A 21,161-nucleotide genomic window follows, 5' to 3' on the forward strand; every position below is an offset into this window, starting at 1 on the left:
TCGGTGCTCCTTTTCCATGAAATTTCTGCTTGCTCTAGTCATTGATCCCATTCTGCACTTTTTACTTTCATTCAAAAGAAAAAGATTATCTTCGTCGATTTTTATCATCTCAACATATCATTACGAAGGATATCAAGAAGATCATCCAGCGAGTCAACGAATTTCTTTTCTCTTTCTTTTTGTAATTCACTTTCACGTTTATGGCTCGATTGCAACTGTCGCTAGCTTCGATACATTGCTATTGATTTTGTCGTAAGTTTCTTCTTACAGAGATATCTACTTTGTCCCAAAATATACTTCCACTTCTTTTTTATCATTATCGCGGCACTTGATCGGAGATCCACTTTTACTTTCCGTAAATTATAAAACAATGCATGCAAATCTCGATCGTTGGTTGTACGTTTCAAACCAATGATCCACCTTTATCGTACTCTGCAAATATATTTTATCGAAGCTTCTAGTTTCCATTTTCTCAAACTCACTCTCTTTCATTGAATATATACCTCGAAATCTCAAATAAAAACGATAAAACGAACACTTGTTCTGCGAAATAGCCGACTCGCGAAGTGATAAATTTATTTATTACAGTAAAGGGGCGATCTCAGGGAAAAACATGAAAATAAGTAAGCTGATTTTCCACCTCAGGTAGCTAAAACACGTAGTAACGTGACTCAGACGCTGCGTTATATACTATGCCTAAATAAAACTGAAAGATTGTATTTCTCTATATATTTCTAAATACATTACATAAATATTATTGTTTAATAAATATTATTAAAAAGTATTGTCAAACGTGTCTAAAATATCGAACACAATTATGTTCGAAACTGACGTGAAATCATAAAAATATCGTAATTTTAACTCAAATGTGCCTCTGCTTCCTATATTCTGATTTTGTACATATCATTTCCCCATCGGATGTAATAATTAGTGATAAGACTAAGTATCGATAAGGCGAAAAAAGATCGCAGATGGAAACATAGGAAGCTCGCTGGTATACACTTTGTTGCTAATTTTCTAATTTCTCTGACATCGTCGTGTCCAAATATTAATAACTGTCACTGTACGAAGCTTAACCATCGTCAAATTAACCAAACCACCCTGCAATTCCCTCCACTCCGCCCTATCTCTCGTATCAAACTCTCAGCGCCGAAAACCTGGCCAACAACGGTAACATCAACACCAATCTCGCCTGGAAGGTACCATTTTTCATCGAAAACGCGCATCGATCGACACGACGAACTCATCGTTCGTTGCATATATACGCGAGCTCGTACACGAGCCATGGCCCGGATCCGGATGATGAAACGGTGCGCGGCCGGGGCAATTTGACTTACGACATTTTGAAAGCGAGCCGACCGATCGTGGGCGTGTGTTGAAACGTTGCGATGTCGGACGGGTTTTGCGTGGGCCCGCGGCGCATTACATCTGGCCAGGTACGCTGCTTATGATGGACGAGACAGGTGATTATGCGTGTGGAAACCAGCATGTGAACTCGCGCGCCCCGTACTTTGGTGTGGGTGCTCGTCGCGGGCCGCAAGAGCGTCCGTGTGGGTGCGGTGCACGAGGCCCTGTCGCCGTGGCATGTGTGGGTTCCCAGTACCATTCCGCGCATCGGATAACCTCGTAATTTCTGATTTTTCTACGGGTGTCGTGACACTCGCGGAATGTCCCGAGAAACCGATTCGTGGCAGTGTTTCCGCCTGTTCGGGTCTTGCAGACTTGCTATCCGGTGACACATGAGTGGATAAGTGTTTGTGAATGCCCGGCGAAGTTTTGTGAATTTAGTTTTGTTTAAATAGATGGAATACAGATGAAAGATAATAGGGATAATGTTTTATAACTATGATTACGTGGAAACTTAGTAATGCGTATTTTAAATAAGAAGGAAAATTTAAAATTTCTGCTTAGAAATGTAACTTTATTCAATTAGGTATTGTCTGTTTTTGTCGATGACCTTTTGCCATCTTTCGGGCAGTGTTATAATTCCATGTTCATAAAACGTTTGATTTTTGCCAGCAAAGGCTGAATTAAACGTGATTTTACATCATCAGCGTCATTAAAAATTGTACCATTTAAGGAGTTCTGCATGGAACGAAATAAATGGTAATCTAAAGGCGCAAAGTCAGGGTTATATGGTGGATGTGACAACACACCCCAACCTAAGTTCCAATAATTTTTGGCGAATGACCAAAGATGTGTGGAGCTTTGCATTATAATGCTGGAAAACAACACCCTTACGATTTGCCAATTCTGGCCGCTTTTCTTCAACTGCATCGCTCAGTTTGGCGAGTTGTTCAACGTACACGTTTTAATTAATCGTTTGGTTTCTTGGTAAAGGTTCAAAATACAGAATTCCTTTATAATCCCACCAAATGACGGCATAATCTTTTCTTGGTGAATCTCAGCTTTTGGTGTCGTCTGGGCTGGTTCATCTTGCATCAGCTACGATCTTTTCCCATTAACGTTGTTATAAACTATCCACTTTTGGTCGCCAGTAATCAGTCGTTTCGGAAATGGATCAATTTCGTTGCGTTTCAGAAGCGAATCGCAGATGCTAATGCGTTGCGTCAAATGAATTTCCTTAAGCTGATGAGGGACCCATAAACCGAGTTTCTCGACATAGCCAAGCTGTTTTAATTTTTTTTTCAATGCATGTATGCGATACATTGAGCTTCTCTGCAATCTCACGCGTTGTGCTATGACGATCTGAATCGATAATGGCCTTGATATGGGTCTCATCAACTTCAACTGGACGGCCAGATCGTTGAGCATTTTTCAGTGAAAAATCACCAGAACGAAATTTGGCAAACCAATTTTGACACTGCCTTTCTTTCAAGGTTTCATTCCCATATACGGCACATAACTTCTTGTGTGCTTGCGATGCGTTCTTGCCTTTTCGGAAATGATACAATAAAATATGTCTGAAATGCGCGTCTTGTTCTTCCATTTTTAAATTGGGATAAAAACGAAACTAAATAACTAATCGATACAATTTTTTTATTAAATTAAAGATGGAAGTCCAAACAACAAGAAAACGACATAGGCTAGGTGCTTCGAACACGTTGACAAAACAAAAGAATATGCTAAGACTACCTATTGACAAATTCCGCAATCACTTAGTTGCCAACCCTAGATACTTCCTGAGGGTTTGGAAATTTGTTCCCAATCATAGCGAGATGAAAAATGGGGAAGAGTAGAATAAGATTGAAGGACTGGCAATAAGAATAAAATTTAGTAAATCTAATGTTAACGCATAAGAAAATCGTTCATAATCAAAATAAAATGGAAAGTACAGGAGATTAGGGTAAGGCTGGAATGCTAAGGAGAAAGCTTTGTAATTGTAATAATAACATCAGAGTTTCTGAATGTTCATCGACATTTTAAAAGTTTGTTCCCAATCAACTAAATGAAATGTGGGTAGCTTAAATTAAGGTAAAATCAGAATTTTAAGAAACTAAGAACAAAATTATATTATTTTGATGCCTATTAAAACATGAGCATTTCTGCTGACTGATAATGCCAGGATTCCTAAAGTGTTTAACTACAAACATTTACAATTTCTAATATGTTTAATATTGCAATAAAAATCTAACGAATGAATTGCATGAATGAATTGTTCTTTCATAGATATTCTTTCTTATTCTAACTCTTGTACTCTTATCATCTTATAGATATATTCATAAACATTTTTTCTTAATACTAGATATAACATAATCTGTCTAATGTGTAATATGTATGTCGCATTGAAAAAAGCAACAACACTTCAACGTTGCATGCACGATATATAAAATCCGTTACTTAGTCAACGTGTTATTTTTCTATTTAATGACATAAAGTTGTTAAATTGTAATTTTTTATTAAAATAACAATAAATGATATGTTAATAAAGTAAAGAAGAAATTTAAATGTTGAATAGAATCTCAAATATCCTACTTATTAAAATCAATATCTTAGATTGCGTTATTTCTATCCTATTGAATTAGCAAAACTATGCGCCGTAAATCCTCCACGTTATGAAATATTTCTAATTGAAATATTTCTATGTTTCCCGTAGCAGAGGAATTTAATAGAAAACAGCGACTCTTTACATAGCTAAGGCGTGGAAATACGATTTCGAAATTCCTAATCAGTACAACTTTGTAATAATCTTTAGGTACCTTTGAATAAAAATACGCACAACAAATTGCATAACAAATCGTCGACCCGGTGCCAGTAACACATCAAATATTCGCTGCTATCGAAATATTATACAAATTGAATAGTTGAGTCAGTAGTATTACTTAACCGTTAACCCTCAGCCAGCAATGACTGGATCATTATTATCGGAAGCGTGGAATTTTTTATTTTGATATATCGAAGAGTCGACTCAAAAGGCTATCCAACCCCCTCCCCCTTGCCAACCTCCATACATTTACTTTTATAATGGTGTACAGGACTTGTGTAGAGATCGATGGAGATTGTGTGGAATCTCCTTATTTCCTTATCAAGATGTTTTACAATTCCTGATGCCAAATATGAAAGTATACATATAATAGATATTTTCAATGTTAGTGGCAAATGGATATTGTTAATCGCGTTGCGTATGGTGATTAGATTGCGAATATTTACGCCAATTTATAGTTTTACGAAGATAATTTTAAAAACGGAGCTTCGGTAGAAATTTGTTTCACTGACTACAAATTAGAACCGGTAGTATAATTTGCATAGTTTATATATTTCTACATATCAGCATGTATTCTGTGCAATCTTGCCCTTTGAAATTTCCCATAAATGTGTAGGGGATGGTTGATCGTGAGATTTATTAGACGAGATTGCTCGTTGTTGAAACCGTCAAATATATTTAAAATGTTAAATAAATAAGTACAGAAAGACGTTCGTACTAACGGATTCGTTAAGACAGTGTATAATCGCTAAATATAATCGCTGATAACTGTACTCTTTTCAGTTGCTTCCGTTTATTTATACAGGTCGGGGGAGAGTCGAAAAATTCAAATTCGTCTTCCTTCGATGGTTGCACGTAGCTGCGACATTGTTTTGCTCAGAGTTTATTTATTAATACATTGTGCGTATCCTAAGGACATTGCTACTCCGAGACAAAACAACAACATGATTTGAATTGTCCTGTAGCTCATGTACCGCTACAATGGAATAAAATTGTTATATAATTTTTAATAGAATCTATATTTACGTATTGGGATTTTCTAATAAATAAATTTACTTAAAAAATAAAATCATTGAAATAGTTTGATAGAATAATAATAAGTAGACTCCGCAGACATCTGCGTTTGTGCGTTTATTTAAAGCAGCAAATTTAAAACAAGAAAAATGCAAGTAATGCATGTAATACAGAAAAATAAAGAAAATATCCAAAGTATAGCATTCATTACAATATTCAACGAACGAGACAAGCCTCTGATTAGATTTCATTTCTTTAGTTATATTCGCAAAAATATGAATTTGTATAAAAAATCCGCAGTTTAATTAGAAATATCAGAAATCTATATCAGTCAGAATTGACCCAGCTCTCACTCTCCAAGCAGAAAATACTTACATCGACCAACGTATGCGCCAATAGCAGCCAGTGTGTTAAGTTTTAAGAAATTCAAGTTCGAACAGCCTCGAAAGTCCACTTGTCTCTTGTGAACATTGAGTAACGATCCATAACGAATCCAATGGACAGAGTATCGGTTAAACTCTGACCGCCATTTAACCCTCGTGACGCTTCATTTGCACAAGACGCGGATGAAAGAGGAAGCGAAAGAATGAAGGAAAAGCGTGAAAATTGTGGAACTTTAGTGTAAAAGACTGCGGGTGGCCGCTCTTCTTTCTCAGTAGGCAATTTGCCCCGGATACAATTCACCTTCCATTGTTTTGTAACTGATCCCACTAGTTTCAGTTTCACGAGGGTAGTAAACCTGCAGGGTGAACGTAACTTGACCCTAATTTATTGGGAACCATCGAAACAACACGGTTACTTTGTCTTTTGACAACTGTTTAAATATTATGCGCCGTGAATCGAGATTACAATAGGACTGCGTTTCTCTGAATTCTGTTTGTAGAAACGAAATTTTAGTTAATGCTTACCTCGACGTGTATTGAAGGACTTGTAGCACTGAGAACAGGTTACGATATTTAAGTTGTAGTTAGAAAAGAAAAGCTAATGTATAGGTTTTATACCGAAGAGTTTTATGGTCTACGTTTATTACCATCAATGTTAACTGACTATGAATTTAGCACCTTTCAAAAAGTGATTTAATCTAATTATAATTGGATATTTATTGGCATTCATTAGCATTTATTGCAGCAGCCTTTTCAAATTCTATTATGTGAATGAAAGACAATACGTATTGGGGAAAATTAGTGAATTATTAGATATAATTCTAGTTACAATATATAAACTCTATGTTCCTTAATGAGTTCATAAAAATAAAGTTTTATCTACTATAAACAAGAACAGGTATATTTCAGAATTCATATTGTATATGGCTTCAACAATTGGATCGATTTCAAACAGTTAGAAAGTTTGTGAATGAAAAATTAGTAGCAGTTACTTTAAAGAGTAATTTGTATGAACGCAAAGCTCGATGCCGGGTCAGTTTTCACCGCAGGTAGCTCGAGGATTCGTTTCACCCTCTTCTGTTTGCATTTCGTTCTGGTACTCTATTTCTCCACAGGATCGTAAATATCGTTGGTGAAAACCGCAACAGAAGCCATGATCGCGAGTTTTATTTACGTTTAGGCTAATTCGAGTAAAGATCATGGTCAAGAAATCCAAGCAACATCGGAATCGCTGTCTCATTGTATAAATAGGTATATTTTTGCCATTAGATCGCTTCAAGTAATTGCTGGATTTGTAAATAAAAAAGGCCATGCCAATTCTTTTTTTTTTTTTTTTCAAAACATACAAAATATACTCTAACTTCTCCGTTTTCTGTTGTGTCTTACTAAACCTCACTAAAGAAATATTAGGTTGTCCGAAAAGTGTCTTTCTTTCGCAAACGTGTTTTTTACAACAGTGCACCTTCACACAAACGTGAAACCAAGTCTGTGAAGTGTCGTGGTGTTTATCTCAACAGAACAAAATGGATCGTACGTAATTCGACAAAATAATATAAAACAAAAAACGTTGTACGTTTATGTCTTTTTCATAAAACTAAAGAAACTTTTCGGACAACCTAATAAAATAGCCAAACTCGAAGATTGTATCCCGTTGGGGGTAGCCATCAACATGTTATTTAGCAATTAAGTTAGAAAAATTTACCAAATGTCCAGCTGGACGAATTGTAAAGTACAAATTAAATAATAAAAAACAAAAATTCTAAATTCCATAGTCGTAAACTTCATACTACAAAAATGGCATACTTAAAAATATTAAAAGTATTCGTCAAGCTACGAGGCACTCACTATGCTGTATGCAAACATTCTCACCCTCCGAATATTGAACAATTTTAATATTGAACACTTCAAACTCTGTTCAACGATTGTTGATAATCTTAACAGATACTTAGAAACAACATGGTCGTCGTGGTGAGTACAATTGGTACAAATAAATAGGTGTAGCTCGGGGCTGTATTTAAGGACAGGGTACGCGTCACGCCTATATCCGGCCGGGTATTTCCGCTCTACGAAAAGCACTGAATTGGACACGACGTCGTTGTCTGGGGAGAAAAAGACAGACGATGCAGACAAGTCGGTCGCGCGAGTTGGCGAGCGCCGAAACGTCGGATCTGGCGAGTAAATACGCGTGGACACGCCCGTAGCAATTACACGAGTGCCTGCAAGTATAATGAGCCGTGCGTTTCATTGTGATTTATGCCGCGGCCAACTTGCTCCGTGTCAAGACATCACCTTCCTTGTTCTGCTGCTTGTAAATTTGCGATGAACCGGCCAGAGATTCGTACGAAAACTACGGCCACGAGTTTCACATCAAACTGAGAATTATACGTTGATACGGGGATCGGAGGTGTTAGTGAATCTTTTTGTATTGACAGGATTCCCTCTTTTTGTTAGTCTTTGTTTATATATTCTTTTGAATTTGTTGAAGTAATTCTCACTTCTAGAAAAACTCTGCATCTTCTCTAATGTTTAGTTTTCTTAGTCCTCGAAGTCTCAATGAACTTGAAGGACCTGTCAGCCTCATAGCTTTTTCTAGGAACACACCTTGCACAGTTGGTGCAACGGGGTACATACAGGCAAATTTTTCGTAATTATATATGTCGAGTTGGGGTTAGGGGCGTTTAACGAACCTTCATTTGGATTAGCCATTGTTGTTATACAATATAGATGATAGTTAACGGTACAAATATGGTTATTACGGAATTTGACAATTAGCCGTGGTGATTAGACCCTTCAGGTGCTAATGACAATAATTTTAGGTTCAATAACGAATACACGGTCAATGGGATAGCAAATGCGCTTTCTTCCAAAGTCTAAGTCGAACTCAACTTACTTGTCCACAGTTTAAGTGTAACTCAATTTACTCGTCCACAAGTAGAATTCATCTTACTTGCCCACAGTACAAGTGGCGCTCCACTTATGTACTCTTCTCTGTACCTCTCCGTACCCCTCGGGTCAACTATATTTTTTAAGGAGAGCTATACAACTACTCTATACTTCTGTTAGGTTAAAACGTGCATCCCGTGACCGTGGCTACGTTTAGCGACCAGATGTGTCACTTCGAGTCCAAGCCTACCGTCAAAAATCTCGGGCAAACATAATCGGATTAAATCATAAACAACTACTTCTAAGTTTTATTATTTAAGTACAGCTATAATAAAAAGTCTAGATTAAAGTACTAGGGATTTTCTCAAAAATTCCAAAGGAAAGGCTCCGATGTTCTTTCATCTCCGACATATAAATACTCATAGGCTCATGGCTTCAGGCTCTTTTGTAAAGTAACACTGCTAGAGTGCAGTTCTGGACTAGCATACACATTGTATTAGGTCGTTTAAAAAGTTTCTTTCGTTTTATAAGGAAATAATGGATGCACAACATTTTCCGTTTTATATTATTTTATCGAATTACGTATGATCCATTTTGTTCTATCAAAATAAATATCACAACATTCGACAGATTAGGTTTCATGTTCCTATAAAGATGCATCGTTGTAAAAGACGGGTCTGTAAAAGAAAGACACTTTTCGAACAACCTAATACTTATACGGTTGAGGAAAATATTAAGTTGGTATGATCACTAGTTCCTACATGCTAAGTTGGTACGACTTCTAACGACGCTCCTTTGTCTTAGGCGTTGGCCACGTGTTAATTATCTGAGTGTATCCGGTGTGTTCATATGGCTGTACATGGTGGTGAACGTAAAAACTGAATCTGTGTGAATCAATAAATATCAAATTCCAAAACCTATTTAATAACATATACTTAAACTTACTTAAATATATTTCTAGTATACATTCATTCACGCATTGCCTCTTTCTATTTCGAGATAAAATCTCAACAGAATTTACACAAAATTTACAAATTGATTCGTGCCGCGTCAAGAGACACGGTTATGTAGATGGAGACGACACCATTAGAACATTCGAATAATTAAGTAAAATTGACACCACGGCAGAGCGTTGAAAGTGAATCTCGAATAGGTAATAAAGACTATTTTTACTTTTCACTTCTCTATTTCCCAGAATTCCTTCAAAATTTACACATTGATTCATAATACATCAAAAAATCTTATTATGCTCCATACCATAAATTAACGGGTTAAATCACTTGGGTATTTTCTTATAGCCATCTTAACATATATTCACCGTACAGATTATTAACTAAGATACTTGGCTGATTCTTAATCCCAGTTTGTATCCATTAACGAAATCTTCAATTATATTTACAACAAATTCAATTTCCTCATCTCGAATATACCACTACACAGGACACTGACTACTGTTCGATGAACGAGTTTCTCAGATATTCGATAATCATTTTCAATGTTCGTTTCCTTCGTTAGATAACCCTTCTTTTAATCTATCTCAATATCTAATAATTCATAAAATAAAACAATGAACCTAAAAAGATGTAATTCGATTTCGATGACCAGTCTGAAAACCTATAATATTCCCGTGAAATATAATTCATAGGTCAAGATAATTTCCCATAAATCCAATCTGCCTCTTATCTCGACCGGCGTTATTAATCATTGGAGTAGGGCGAAAGAGAAATACAGAAGAGCAGATCGTACGCGAAGAGCTGCATCCTGATCGATAAATCGGCCGGGCTAAACAACTCGTCAAAACCATGACACATGACCTGCACGACATGACAGGCGTCATGGGCATCGCGTGTCGCGCACCGTCGCTCTAATACCATTCGGTTCCATGTATTATTCAATCAGCCAATAAGGAAAACACGCCATTCGTGCTACACTCGATCCTTCTGCGTTCGTGTTTGTTCGTGATACGCGTACCAGAGGAGGGTGCTGCTAAATGAACTTACGATCGTGGAAAATTGTCCTCGACAGGGTCTGTCGAAAGTTAATCACGCGGATTGAGCGGTCGAACGTTGACAGCTCGCCACAGACACAGCGGAGAAAGAAACGAACGAGTGAACGAGAGAATGTAAAGGCATTGAGCGACTCTCGTTTCGTTGGGCGCTGCTTGTTTTTTCCTAGCGCCTTAACACTATCTCGTTGATACGTTTCTTGCGTTTAGTATTACGTACACTTTTATCCATAAATCGCTGTTGTAAAGTAGCGTATAATTAGAAAAATGACGATTTAACAGATTTCTGCTGTTATGACATCTCCTATTTTTGAAAAAACTTCAATATGTAGTGTGGATTATATACATTTTAAATGCTACGCATTTTTAATATAAAGTTGTTGAATATACGTTACTATATAGTACAATAGTATACTTTCCTGTCGTATAAAGTATGAAAATAAAATAATTATTGCGAATTCTATAATTATTGACAATTCTAAAGCACATTTCAAAAACCTAAGAGTTTGAGCAGGAGTATTTCAGTTTGAACAAAGTCCCGAACGTTAAGTACAATAATGATCGATTGATTATGGCACGGAATGGTACGCATAAATCTAGAAAAAGTGATGTGTTTGTTTATTTAAAAATAAAGTTTACCTATGACATAATCACCACCAGCTGGTTACCTTTTCTATCTGTCTCATAATTAAATTCAACGCGTATCAATCTCTCCGCGAGTCCATTTACACGTCGTTCTGGTTGTTTCTCCACAACCGTGGAACACAGTGAATAACAACGACGACGAAATAAAAGAATGAAAACTAAGAAGAAAAGAGAAAAGAAGGGACGATAACGTCGTCAGCTTGCGACAGTTAATCCTGCGGTCAGACTCAAACCGGCCATTACGACGTGCTGTCCATCGTTAAGAAGTCGCGTCGTGAATGGTCCCGCGGTAATAACGAGCTCCTTACATTCAGATTACACGTGCGCCGCGCCGTGGCCGGCTTACAACAGCTATAAAGCAATAAAAGTCGATTTGCCTGGTGAATACGGACCTGGTGATATATTGCACCTTAGCGCCCACGTAACTAAGGAGCTCACCGACCGCCACAGCTTCAACTCTGCTGCGATCCTCGAATTTTTTATATTTTAATCTCATTTTCCTCGTTTCAATCGAATAAACAGCTTGTAACGACTTAAAACGATTTTTAGCATAAAGGAAAAGTATCAGTGGATTTTTATGAATTTATAGTTATAGAAATTTGAAAGTACAAAATTGCACAAAATGCAAAAATGTATAATATATCGAAAGTATAGCACTTGCTGTAATACTTGCTAGATAAAACAATCTCCTGTCCAGGTTCTACTTTTTTAAATATATTCTCAAGAATATAAATTCCCATGAAAATCCGTAGTCCAGTGATGAGTCAAGAAAGGAATTTGCTCAGCTATCGCAGCTACGATCCGAGAGACCAGATAATCAAGAGGACGAATTATAAATTCATTATTATCGAATCATCGAGCAGACGTCCGAAATGTTCGCCGCAACTTGCTCAGATATTCCTCGACTCCTGATCCATGATTATCTCGCTCGTCAATCTCGCCGGTTTTCCGTCGACAAATTGATTCCCCGCTGATTACCCGATCCCCTGGGACGATCGCTTATTATGCCAGACTAAATACCTAATGGACGACGAATGGCAGAAGAGTTAAGAGGTGAGGAAGGCCGGAAACGATGCTATAGACTGAGTGCCACTTCATTAATACAGACTTGCCGTACTCTTGTTACGTCTTTTATAGATTAGGTGTTTGATATCGAATGTTTTAAAGTCAGCTTCGAAGTAGTTCTTTATGTTCTGCTTTTAATTTAGATTGCTAATTAATCCTGTATAAAATATTTCTTCTTGTAGATGAGGCAATGAATTGCTATTGGTTACAGTTTTTTATTTTAGTGAAAGAATTAACAAGAAATGGTCGTAAATGATCCGCCACCTATTTCGATAAGACTTCACAGGCTTGAAGAGCAGCCAAAAATATTAAACATCTCCATATCCTGTTTTAGTTACGGTAACTCAAGTCTGAGATGTTACAAAAGGTTACAGATTTAATGTATAAAACACCAAGTGATCTGAGAGATTAATTAAGAGCTAAAGAGAGAGTTAAAAAAAGAACACATACTTTTAGTGTAAATTATTATATAGTTTCCTTCATTTTGCAGTTTTTGTGGATTTTTTCACTCTTATATTTATCGTTCTTTTTTTTATTCGTAGAATATGTAGAGTAAAGAGAAATAAAGACGTATTACGATAGGACGAAATTAAAACATCGGTGCGGCCTTTAAGTGCTCGTTTCTTTGTCAACGCTTGTTCCCACAGATTGATCCTTCAGCACCTTGAATTCGTGATCCGTCGCTCCTGCGTGAACTGTCGGACTATATATGCTGTCATATTCCTCTTCCTGGTCCCTTGTCATTTTCTCAGGATCCCTCAGTTTGTGAAACTTGTTGAAGAGCATAGTAGGTTCCGTGCAGGAAGTCGTGCTGCACTCTATTATGGTGCTCGGGCACTTGTTTAAATCGCAGTTGAACCCCATTACTCTCCTTGCAGCGAAGTCCCTGTACACTTTTCTTATTTTCTTTACAGACTCCGTAGTTCTTTTCTACAAGTATAACAGTCTGTACACCACATCAAATCGATTCTAACATACGGGTATTATTAAAATTGTTTTATTCTCACTTTTACTTGGTTTGAAAATTGCTGGAACTTCCTCTTGCTTCTTTTTATCCTGTGCGCCAAATTATTCTTTTTTACCGATTTGCACACTGTCAATTCGAAACTGAAGCAACGCTTAGTTCAGCTTACAACTTTTCTAAATTCCTAACAATTAGTGCTAGAACTACTATTAGGACTATTGAAGCCTAAATCTAAAATATAATTAAACTGTATTAAAGAAATCGGAAAGCAGAGGATACGAAAACGTATATTAGCAGAAGAAGAAAAGCAAGTTTTTCTTTATATGTTTTAGAAAAATTCATTTAAATCCTCAGGGATACACTGTCATTTTTATCGAGTTTTTACGAAAGCTACCGAGGACCAAAATACAAAACTTAATAGTAACGAAAGAAAAACAAACTTTTATTCATATAATTTACCAAAATATCATTCGTCATTGTAAATCTAGAAAACTTCTGTGAAAAATTATTCTTATAGCTAACCATTTTGACTATTCGCATAGTTCTAATGTTAAAAACAAAACAGAAACAGAAATAGCGTCAATTACCTAGAGGTGTCCAAATCCTTTCTGTATCCCGTACAATGTTTCGAGCACCCTCGTCGAAAAAATGGCGGCCTAAATTTCGTCCTAAAATCTCTCACATTCTTACGACGTCGATCCGTATAACACCCTGCTGGTTCTACGTTCGACAATTGTTCTATGTTCTTGGGAGCACCGGAAGGCATCGATTGATAGTTATTTATTTCGTCCTCTGTAGCCGGTTCGTGTTCCTTGTTCTTCATCTTCAGTATCCCTTTTTTATTCCCTGTTCCGATGTCGACCACGGATTCTTTATGCATATCTTTCCATTTTCTCCCTTTACCACAGTGTTAATCTTGTTTCTTTCACTTCAAGATTGATCTTGGACACTCCATGAAGTTTTGACGCGTTTCAATTTCAAGATTTCTCACGAATTTCAATATTGATATGTCTATAGAATTTTTTAATCTGGTGAGTTGTTATGATCTTTGATTTTTTCAATATCGTTGAATATTTTAATTTTTTTAGGGGTCTTCAACATCAGCGGAATATGTGCTTTCACAGGAACTAATCGAAGTCGAATACGGAATTCGCAGTACCGCCCATTCGCGTAAGATCAGCATGGTTTTGGTGCCTACTTTCAAGTCTTCATCGTGTGAAGGAGCTGAGCACCTTGCTATTATGATGACTCTGTCATGATCCTTTAAACATTACAGTTAAACATTAATTCAATACTCAAAAAAATAACCGGAAAGAGCTTTCGATAATATGGTTTTATATTTATCATTAATTAATGCCGCCCAATTAGTTGAATCTGTCAAATTTCGTAAGAAATATCGATACTCTAACCTCGTCCTTCATTAACCTCGTTCGCATTTTCCTCCATATTTTTCGTATGTTTCGGAGGTTTTCGAAGAGCTTGCGGCACAAATTATCCAATGAGACGGGTAGTTAAAAACAGCAGCATGTTGCGATAAAGGAGAAATGGAAAAAACGACAGACTAAAATTTGTCCATCAAAGTAAAACGAGTGTTCGTATGATTTAGGAGGGTGGCGCCATTTAAACATGCGAACGTCGACTTTCATATACGTCTTTCACGTTAATGGTTTCCTTGTTGTCTCTTAATCTTTCCTTTCTGCTCTTTCGTAAAGGAATTTCTGACTGAAAAGTTTCTTTCCATTACGTTCTTTAAGCCTTTAATCGAAGGTTTTATAGTCCTATGTTGAGAGTTCTGAAATAAATTGTTCTTCGAATTTATAAACAATTTTTAACAATTAATATACAGCGGCAAACATATAAATAGGAAAAGTTGTTGCATCAAATTCGATTTAATCGATATAGTTTGTAATTATTCGAAATGAAAATTTGAAAACTATTCTATAGGATGTATAAGCTAACTTAACTTGATCACGTAGAATGACTTCTAAAGTATGCGCTGTATGAAAAAATATTTATACAAAAGTTTCATGGTGTGGAGCAGTATATTATGCGGTGCACGTATCTTTTTTATAGGTGAAGATTTCAAGGTCAACTTTGTTATTTTAAATGGAATGCTCTATTTTTTTATGTGAAAATATGGGAGACTGTTGAATTCTAAATAAAAAAAGTATTGACCTTTATTAATCCTGAAGCTAATAGTTGACGATTAATTTCGCTTTGTTTCTGGCAAGATTACTTTGTGTAACTAACATCAAGTTGCAGATTAAATATCATCCAAGATTTCCGTAAAGCAGCGGTGCTTATATCCTGCCCTGCACATTACGCACATGTAACAAGGCAAATGCTGGGCAGACAAATTTCTCAATTGTTGGATTAGCTGCGATGAAGAATTTCTGTGGCCGCCACGTTCGCCAGATTTAAAGCCGCTAGACTACTTTTTGTAGGGGACGTTAAAAAATATAGTATACCGTGAACCAACAACGATATCAGAGAATATGAAAGAACGAATTCGTGAAGCATGCATTACGATTGGTGTGGATACTCTTCAGGGTGCAATTTTCTGTTTGGTTAATAGATTTCATCATTGTATTAATGTCAATTGATATCATCTCCAACATCTACAACACTACACAGCAGTTAATGGAGTTAAATGAGTGCGAAGAGGTAAAATCTGTAGTACTGATAAGCATCGTTACGTAAACACCGCTGTTTTACGAAAATCTTGCGTGATATTCAATCTGCAACTTGATATTAGGCACACAGAGTAAACTTTCCAAAAACAAATCGTCAACTATTAGGTTTAGGATTAATAAAAGTCAATACTTTTTTATTCAAAATTCAGCATTCTTCCATATTTTGACGCAAGAAATATAGCATTCCATTTAAAATAATAAAGTTGATTTTGAAATCTCTGGAACGCCTTTACCTATAAAAAAGATACACGCACCGCATAATATGCCCCTCCAAACTATGAAACTTTTGTAAACAATTTTTTCATACAACGCATACTTCAGAAGATATTCGAGGCGATTGACTTAACTGAGATACCCTGTACATTTATAACGACTAAATATTTTTATAAATTCTATATTATAGAAAAAAAAGGAACAGAAATAAAATTTTGTATACTGCGATTAGCTGAATTTATGAGTAACAATTTTTCTATTTGCATGTACAGTACTGTATACAATAATACCGGTAGTATATCCATCGATGTGCTGATATCAGCAGCAATAATTGATCTTTTCGCCATATTCTCGCTGTTAAATGTAACCGATGGTCTCTCCATATTTCCAACATCCATGGCATTCTTAGTATACCAATTTCTAGATAATCTCACTAAACCAAAAACTCGATGATAAATATTTTATTCAACTATAAATTCGTATTTCTCTGAAAATTTACTTGTAGTATCAGCCACGTGATTATCTTTTGACGTTTGTGGTTCCCCTGAATCATGTTGCTCTTGGTAAACCTCTGCATCCTCTTTCTTTGCTTTCGAACTTCCTGGATTGTCTTGATGTTTTTTATAAATGACAGGATTTCCATCTTGATAAGAATCGTCAATTCTGAAAAGATAAATTTACAGTAAGTTTAGATAGAATAGATTTGAAGAGTAAAAATGATGATCAATGCATGTGGCAGAAAAATAAAAAATGACTCTTTTTAATGTTATAATATTTAAAAAAATTATAATATTAATTTATAAAACCACGAAAGAGTCCGGAAACATATTTCTTTACCTTTCGGTATTCACAGACGCATCTACATATTTTCTAGGACGTCCCTCAACCTCATCTCCGTCTTGCTCCCTATACTTTCTTTTCTGAGTAGACGGTTTAGCCGAATGTGACGAAGAACCTGATTTTACCGGTGTTGAAGTAACGAAACCATCGTTCGGCTAAAATCAGAATAAATTGTACATGCGTATTTATTTATAAATTGTATAGTATATAAGAATTTTATACTTCGATCTTTTCCTCCAATATCTTCAAAGTAACCATAGTTCCATCTAAGTAACCATGCAAGTGTGGTAATTTCTGTTCGCAACAGTTGAAATTTCGTTTCTTGAATATCTTCCACCAGAAATTTTCGTCATCGAAAAATCTTTTCAGCTTCGTCATTTCTTTGATACAATTGTCTAAAATTTCTCGAAAATCATTTACATCCGATCGTAATGAATCTTGCGTTTGACAAGGAGCATCTTTCCTCTCATTAACTCTCTATTAAACAAATATCGATATAATTACCATTCTCGCTAACAAGACAAAGTGTATCTTAATTTTAGTTATTAAGATCATTTTACTGGTCTAATTTGTTGCTGAGCACATTCTAGCTCCTGAACACTTTGCTTCAAGTGTCGAATCCTGTCGAGCAATCTTTGCGTGTTGCAAAATTCCGTCTCTACTTGTGATTTCGCGTACTTACACTTCCTCAAGCTGCAGCATTCTGTTACTGGTTTGATCGTCTGATAACGATTGCTCTGTGGTTCATTACCGGCCGAAGGGGAAATCGAAGAGAAAGTAGGCGCGCAGCATCCTCGTTTTGATTCCTGATAACCAACAATCACAATTGCACTAATCGCGTTACTCTTTACTCGATTAAATTTGTAGCGGCACATGAGTCAGAGAACGATGCGAATCGACAGCGACTCGTGTTGTTGTTTTGCCTCGGGACATTGACACCGTCTCGACGCACAAAACGTAACGATAAATAAACTCCGGGCAAAACAATACGTGCGACCGTCAACAGAAGTTGAATTTAGACTTTCCGGTACTCCCCCGACCAGTATAAATAAACGAACACGATCGTTAAGACAATCAGTGAGTATCGAGCATTCTTATAACGAATTAATATCGAGCAATCTTATAACGATTAATATCGAGCGAATGTACTCATTACCGTGTATACGCATATCGAGCAACACTGAGCGAACGACGACTAACTCTGTACTGCAAATAGTTTTAAACACATTTGACTATACAAAGTATTAACTCGTCTCGACACTATATACACCAATACGTTTAATCGTACATCCACAAATTTATGGTCATAGGTAGAAAGAAAATTGGCTCCTTATAAGAAAGCGTAAAAAATCGCGTAAAGTGTTAATTAGGTTACGTACCATCCACGATGTAGTCTTTTCTCCTTCTGTTTAATACATTCTGCCATCAATTATGGGATGAATTGTAATTTTATCGTTTATAATTTGCTTTATCGTGCCATTATTGTCCATCTGTTTTGTAAAGTGATGATAGATACTTGTAATAATTTTTCATGATTTGTGGTTATATGTGCATAAATCGTATTTCCAAGATGACGACAGCGTCATCTGTTTGGCGATTTATTCGTGCGCAAGAAATCGAACGTTCGTTTAAAATCCACTGTCGATAAAATCGATCCACTTGGGCCTTTATAAATCTTGTTGAATTCGTTACAGATAGTCCGTTTCACGGAAGAACACCTTTTCACGTGTGGTTTGAGAAACACAAAAAAGTTGATCGAGTCACACGAAGAAACGACTTTTAAACGGCTCGTTTACCATAATACAAACTGCTCGAGAGAATCAGTCGCCCTGAAATCTTACGAAACGGCTCGTAGACCCGCATAATTGCATTGTGAAGAGGGCCTTAAGGGTCCTCGGATCGCACCGCCGGTTCACAATGATCGTGACAAAAAGTTAACAAGATTGTCGCCGCGGAAAATCAGAGTAGTCGACCGCAGTGTATTTTTTCATTCATTTGCAAAGGAGATTAGGCTTCAAAGACATCACAGATCGACTTTATTGCGAACACGTTAGAAGAGCACCCCGCTGAGGATCGGAATTACATCATTCAAGTGCAAAGCAGGATCAACCATACATTCTTTCATGATCTTCGAGAGATTCTTGCGAACCATTTTAACATTTGATCTATATGTTCGTCGAATTCTTTAAGTTTTCAACAGGTTTCTCTTTTAATATTGTTTTAACTATTTTTGGAAACAGTTACCCAAACGGACACTGATGAATTTATTCTATTAAATTTTACTATTTTATCCGAAATTCCTATTGTGTATTAAATTTTACCAATTTTGCTCACTAATTTATTTTAAATTAATTCTATTGCGTAAAAAAAATATATTCTACAACGAAAAACGAAATACTTTTCTTTTTGATTGAATAACTTGAATATAGGTGAAGGGTACGGTAAATTTAGAGTCGTAAATCTTCGTTAAATCAATTGTTACAGCTAGACATTCAAATGAAACCAGAACCATACCTTTCTCCGAAATTAGGTCATTCAATTGCAAAACAGACAGGAGCCAGTCGATTTCTCAACGTCATCCGTTTCGAGCAACGTTTTTTTCCAAACTACGGATTTCGACTGTGTGAAAAGCATTAAAACCAACTCAATATTCACTAATTTCCATTTGAAACAACGTTCTGAACCGACTGCCGCGAGTTCGACGCGGAAATTTTAGGATCTCTGTCGAAACGCGACAAACCCCTTAAAGAAACCAGTCAAGTTACAAATATCCTTTGAGCTAAATATTAAAAATATTTAAGCCTCTTTTACCTTTATATCCAATCGAATTCTTATACTCAATTTTCCACATTCCTGACTTTTTCCTATTTTTCATCTTCCAAATCTCCCACGAAATATTCGCCCCTCCATCTAATTCAATTTTTATTTAATTTTTCATTTTTCCAGTTCCTCAATTTCTCATCAAATTTCATCGCTCGTTTTGCAAACCGAACGCAAATTCCACCTCTTTGAAGGATCTCGATTGGAAATACTTTCCCTAAAAATATCAATTACTAAATATCACACATTCTAAGCACTTTCCATTCCAAATTGCATCGCTTTAAAAGTTCAGCGAGCAGTCGAAAGTTCCTCATGCCATAAATCTCCAGTAGAACGGATTGTTTGCAAACGTTACGTGATTCGAAAGGAGGAAGCTGGAATTCCAAGGGGTTTCCGACGCTGCGTTGGATGACTTGTCCTTTAACTCCAGCTAGGTATGCATACACATCGGAGAGTATAGAATTCGGCATGGTCTTAAAGCGACTGGCCGTCGTAAGACCATTTGTCGCGATACGGGAGATCGGCGTGATCTTTTAGCGAGGTTGACAGGAACGAAACAGGTAAATGCGCCGCAGGTGCCCCTTTTGCCACGTTTTCACGACCGACATGGGACAAAACAGAGCGGGTCGATTCAAAGATTCCCAAAACCGGCCGCAAAGTCAAAATAAAGTAATTGTTGCACCTTTGTCGTCGTCCTCTTAAATCCACCTACCGCCGTGTTCTTCTCTGTTTCTTTTTTCTTGAACATATTTTGTAGAATACCAGAACGTTTTCTTAGAAACTAGAATTCTTTTCACCTCTATCTCTTTTTTTTTCTTTTTTTTAGTACCGGAGAATATTTTTATTGATTTTTAAATATCAACAGCTGGAAAAGAAACAACGGACAGAATTTTTTAATTCCCATTTTAAATTGTAGAAGCAACTCTTAAATTTTCTATAATTTGTCGTTGGATATCATTGCGATGAAAATAATTAAATATGCAGCCACTCGGAACACCAACTTGATTGATTCCATTTTCTGAACCAAGAAACATTCAGAAACTTAATGGTTCGCCTCTATCGATTTGATCATTTCAGCTTCTGCATGGCTCGTATAGTGAAAATAAAAATAAATATATAATATAAGTATAAGAATAAGTAAATATAAATATATAAATAAATATAAATATAAAAAAGTAATTTCCATAATTTTTCATTGGGATTCGAGGGTAATCCGACACGTTCCACGTGATTCCTTCGAATTTAAAAGACTCGTTCGACCAATGGGAACGTGGCGGCAAATTTTTTTAAGGTTTTCGCGCGACGTACGAGGTACGTGGCATGGTCAAGGTCTCTGGATCAGCACGACTTGATCACCTTTTATGGTTTTCCCAGGACAAGATCCTCAGGACCGTCGTGAATCGAAATGGAGGACCTCCTACGGTCGCGTTCCTGCCGTCTCTCTCGTTCTCGCTCGTTCTCCGATCGTATA

At 36.5% G+C, this 21,161-nt stretch overlaps 2 protein-coding genes and 1 pseudogene across 3 annotated transcripts; all 3 read right to left on the bottom strand.

The window, feature by feature from the left end:
• Window positions 1–2,430: 2,430 nt before the first annotated feature.
• LOC117215879 lies at window positions 2,431–3,006 on the bottom strand (annotated as a pseudogene).
• Window positions 3,007–12,404: 9,398 nt separating this feature from the next.
• On the bottom strand, window positions 12,405–14,022 carry LOC117215876. Its single transcript, XM_033462444.1, has 3 exons — window positions 13,712–14,022; window positions 13,168–13,267; window positions 12,405–13,090 (listed from the first exon to the last, which is right to left on the bottom strand). The coding sequence occupies exons 1-3, from the start codon at window positions 14,002–14,004 to the stop codon at window positions 12,770–12,772; spliced, it is 714 nt and encodes a 237-aa protein (XP_033318335.1). The 5' UTR covers window positions 14,005–14,022; the 3' UTR covers window positions 12,405–12,769.
• Window positions 14,023–14,488: 466 nt separating this feature from the next.
• On the bottom strand, window positions 14,489–18,442 carry LOC117215869. Of its 2 annotated transcripts, XM_033462430.1 has the most exons (7): window positions 18,250–18,442; window positions 17,431–17,676; window positions 17,093–17,347; window positions 16,868–17,025; window positions 16,530–16,693; window positions 16,321–16,463; window positions 14,492–14,916 (listed from the first exon to the last, which is right to left on the bottom strand). In XM_033462430.1, exons 1-7 carry the CDS (start codon window positions 18,250–18,252, stop codon window positions 14,785–14,787), a joined length of 1,101 nt encoding a protein of 366 aa, XP_033318321.1. In that variant the 5' UTR covers window positions 18,253–18,442; the 3' UTR covers window positions 14,492–14,784. The 2 variants fall into 2 exon arrangements, with proteins under 2 accessions (XP_033318320.1, XP_033318321.1); XM_033462429.1 differs by lacking the exon at window positions 18,250–18,442 and having other exon boundaries at window positions 14,489–14,916; window positions 17,431–17,745.
• Between the last annotated feature and the right edge of the window lie 2,719 nt (window positions 18,443–21,161).

The sequence above is a fragment of the Bombus bifarius genome, unplaced genomic scaffold (genome assembly GCF_011952205.1).
Source record: "Bombus bifarius isolate JDL3187 unplaced genomic scaffold, Bbif_JDL3187 scf7180000009832, whole genome shotgun sequence".
NCBI classification, from domain to species: domain Eukaryota; kingdom Metazoa; phylum Arthropoda; class Insecta; order Hymenoptera; family Apidae; genus Bombus; species Bombus bifarius.

Coding starts and splice junctions, on each gene's coding strand:
- LOC117215876 (XM_033462444.1), bottom strand. CDS start 14,004: ATGCATAAAGAATCCGTGGTCGACATCGGAACAGGGAATAAAAAAGGG. Junction 13,268..13,711: donor AAGGATTTGGACACCTCTAG/GTAATTGACGCT, acceptor GCGTTGCTTCAG/TTTCGAATTGACAGTGTGCA. Junction 13,091..13,167: donor AATTTTCAAACCAAGTAAAA/GTGAGAATAAAA, acceptor TTATACTTGTAG/AAAAGAACTACGGAGTCTGT.
- LOC117215869 (XM_033462429.1), bottom strand. CDS start 17,745: ATGTGCCGCTACAAATTTAATCGAGTAAAGAGTAACGCGATTAGTGCA. Junction 16,464..16,529: donor TCACGTGGCTGATACTACAA/GTAAATTTTCAG, acceptor TTTTTGGTTTAG/TGAGATTATCTAGAAATTGG. Junction 14,917..16,320: donor CATCGATGGATATACTACCG/GTATTATTGTAT, acceptor AATTTATTTCAG/AACTCTCAACATAGGACTAT.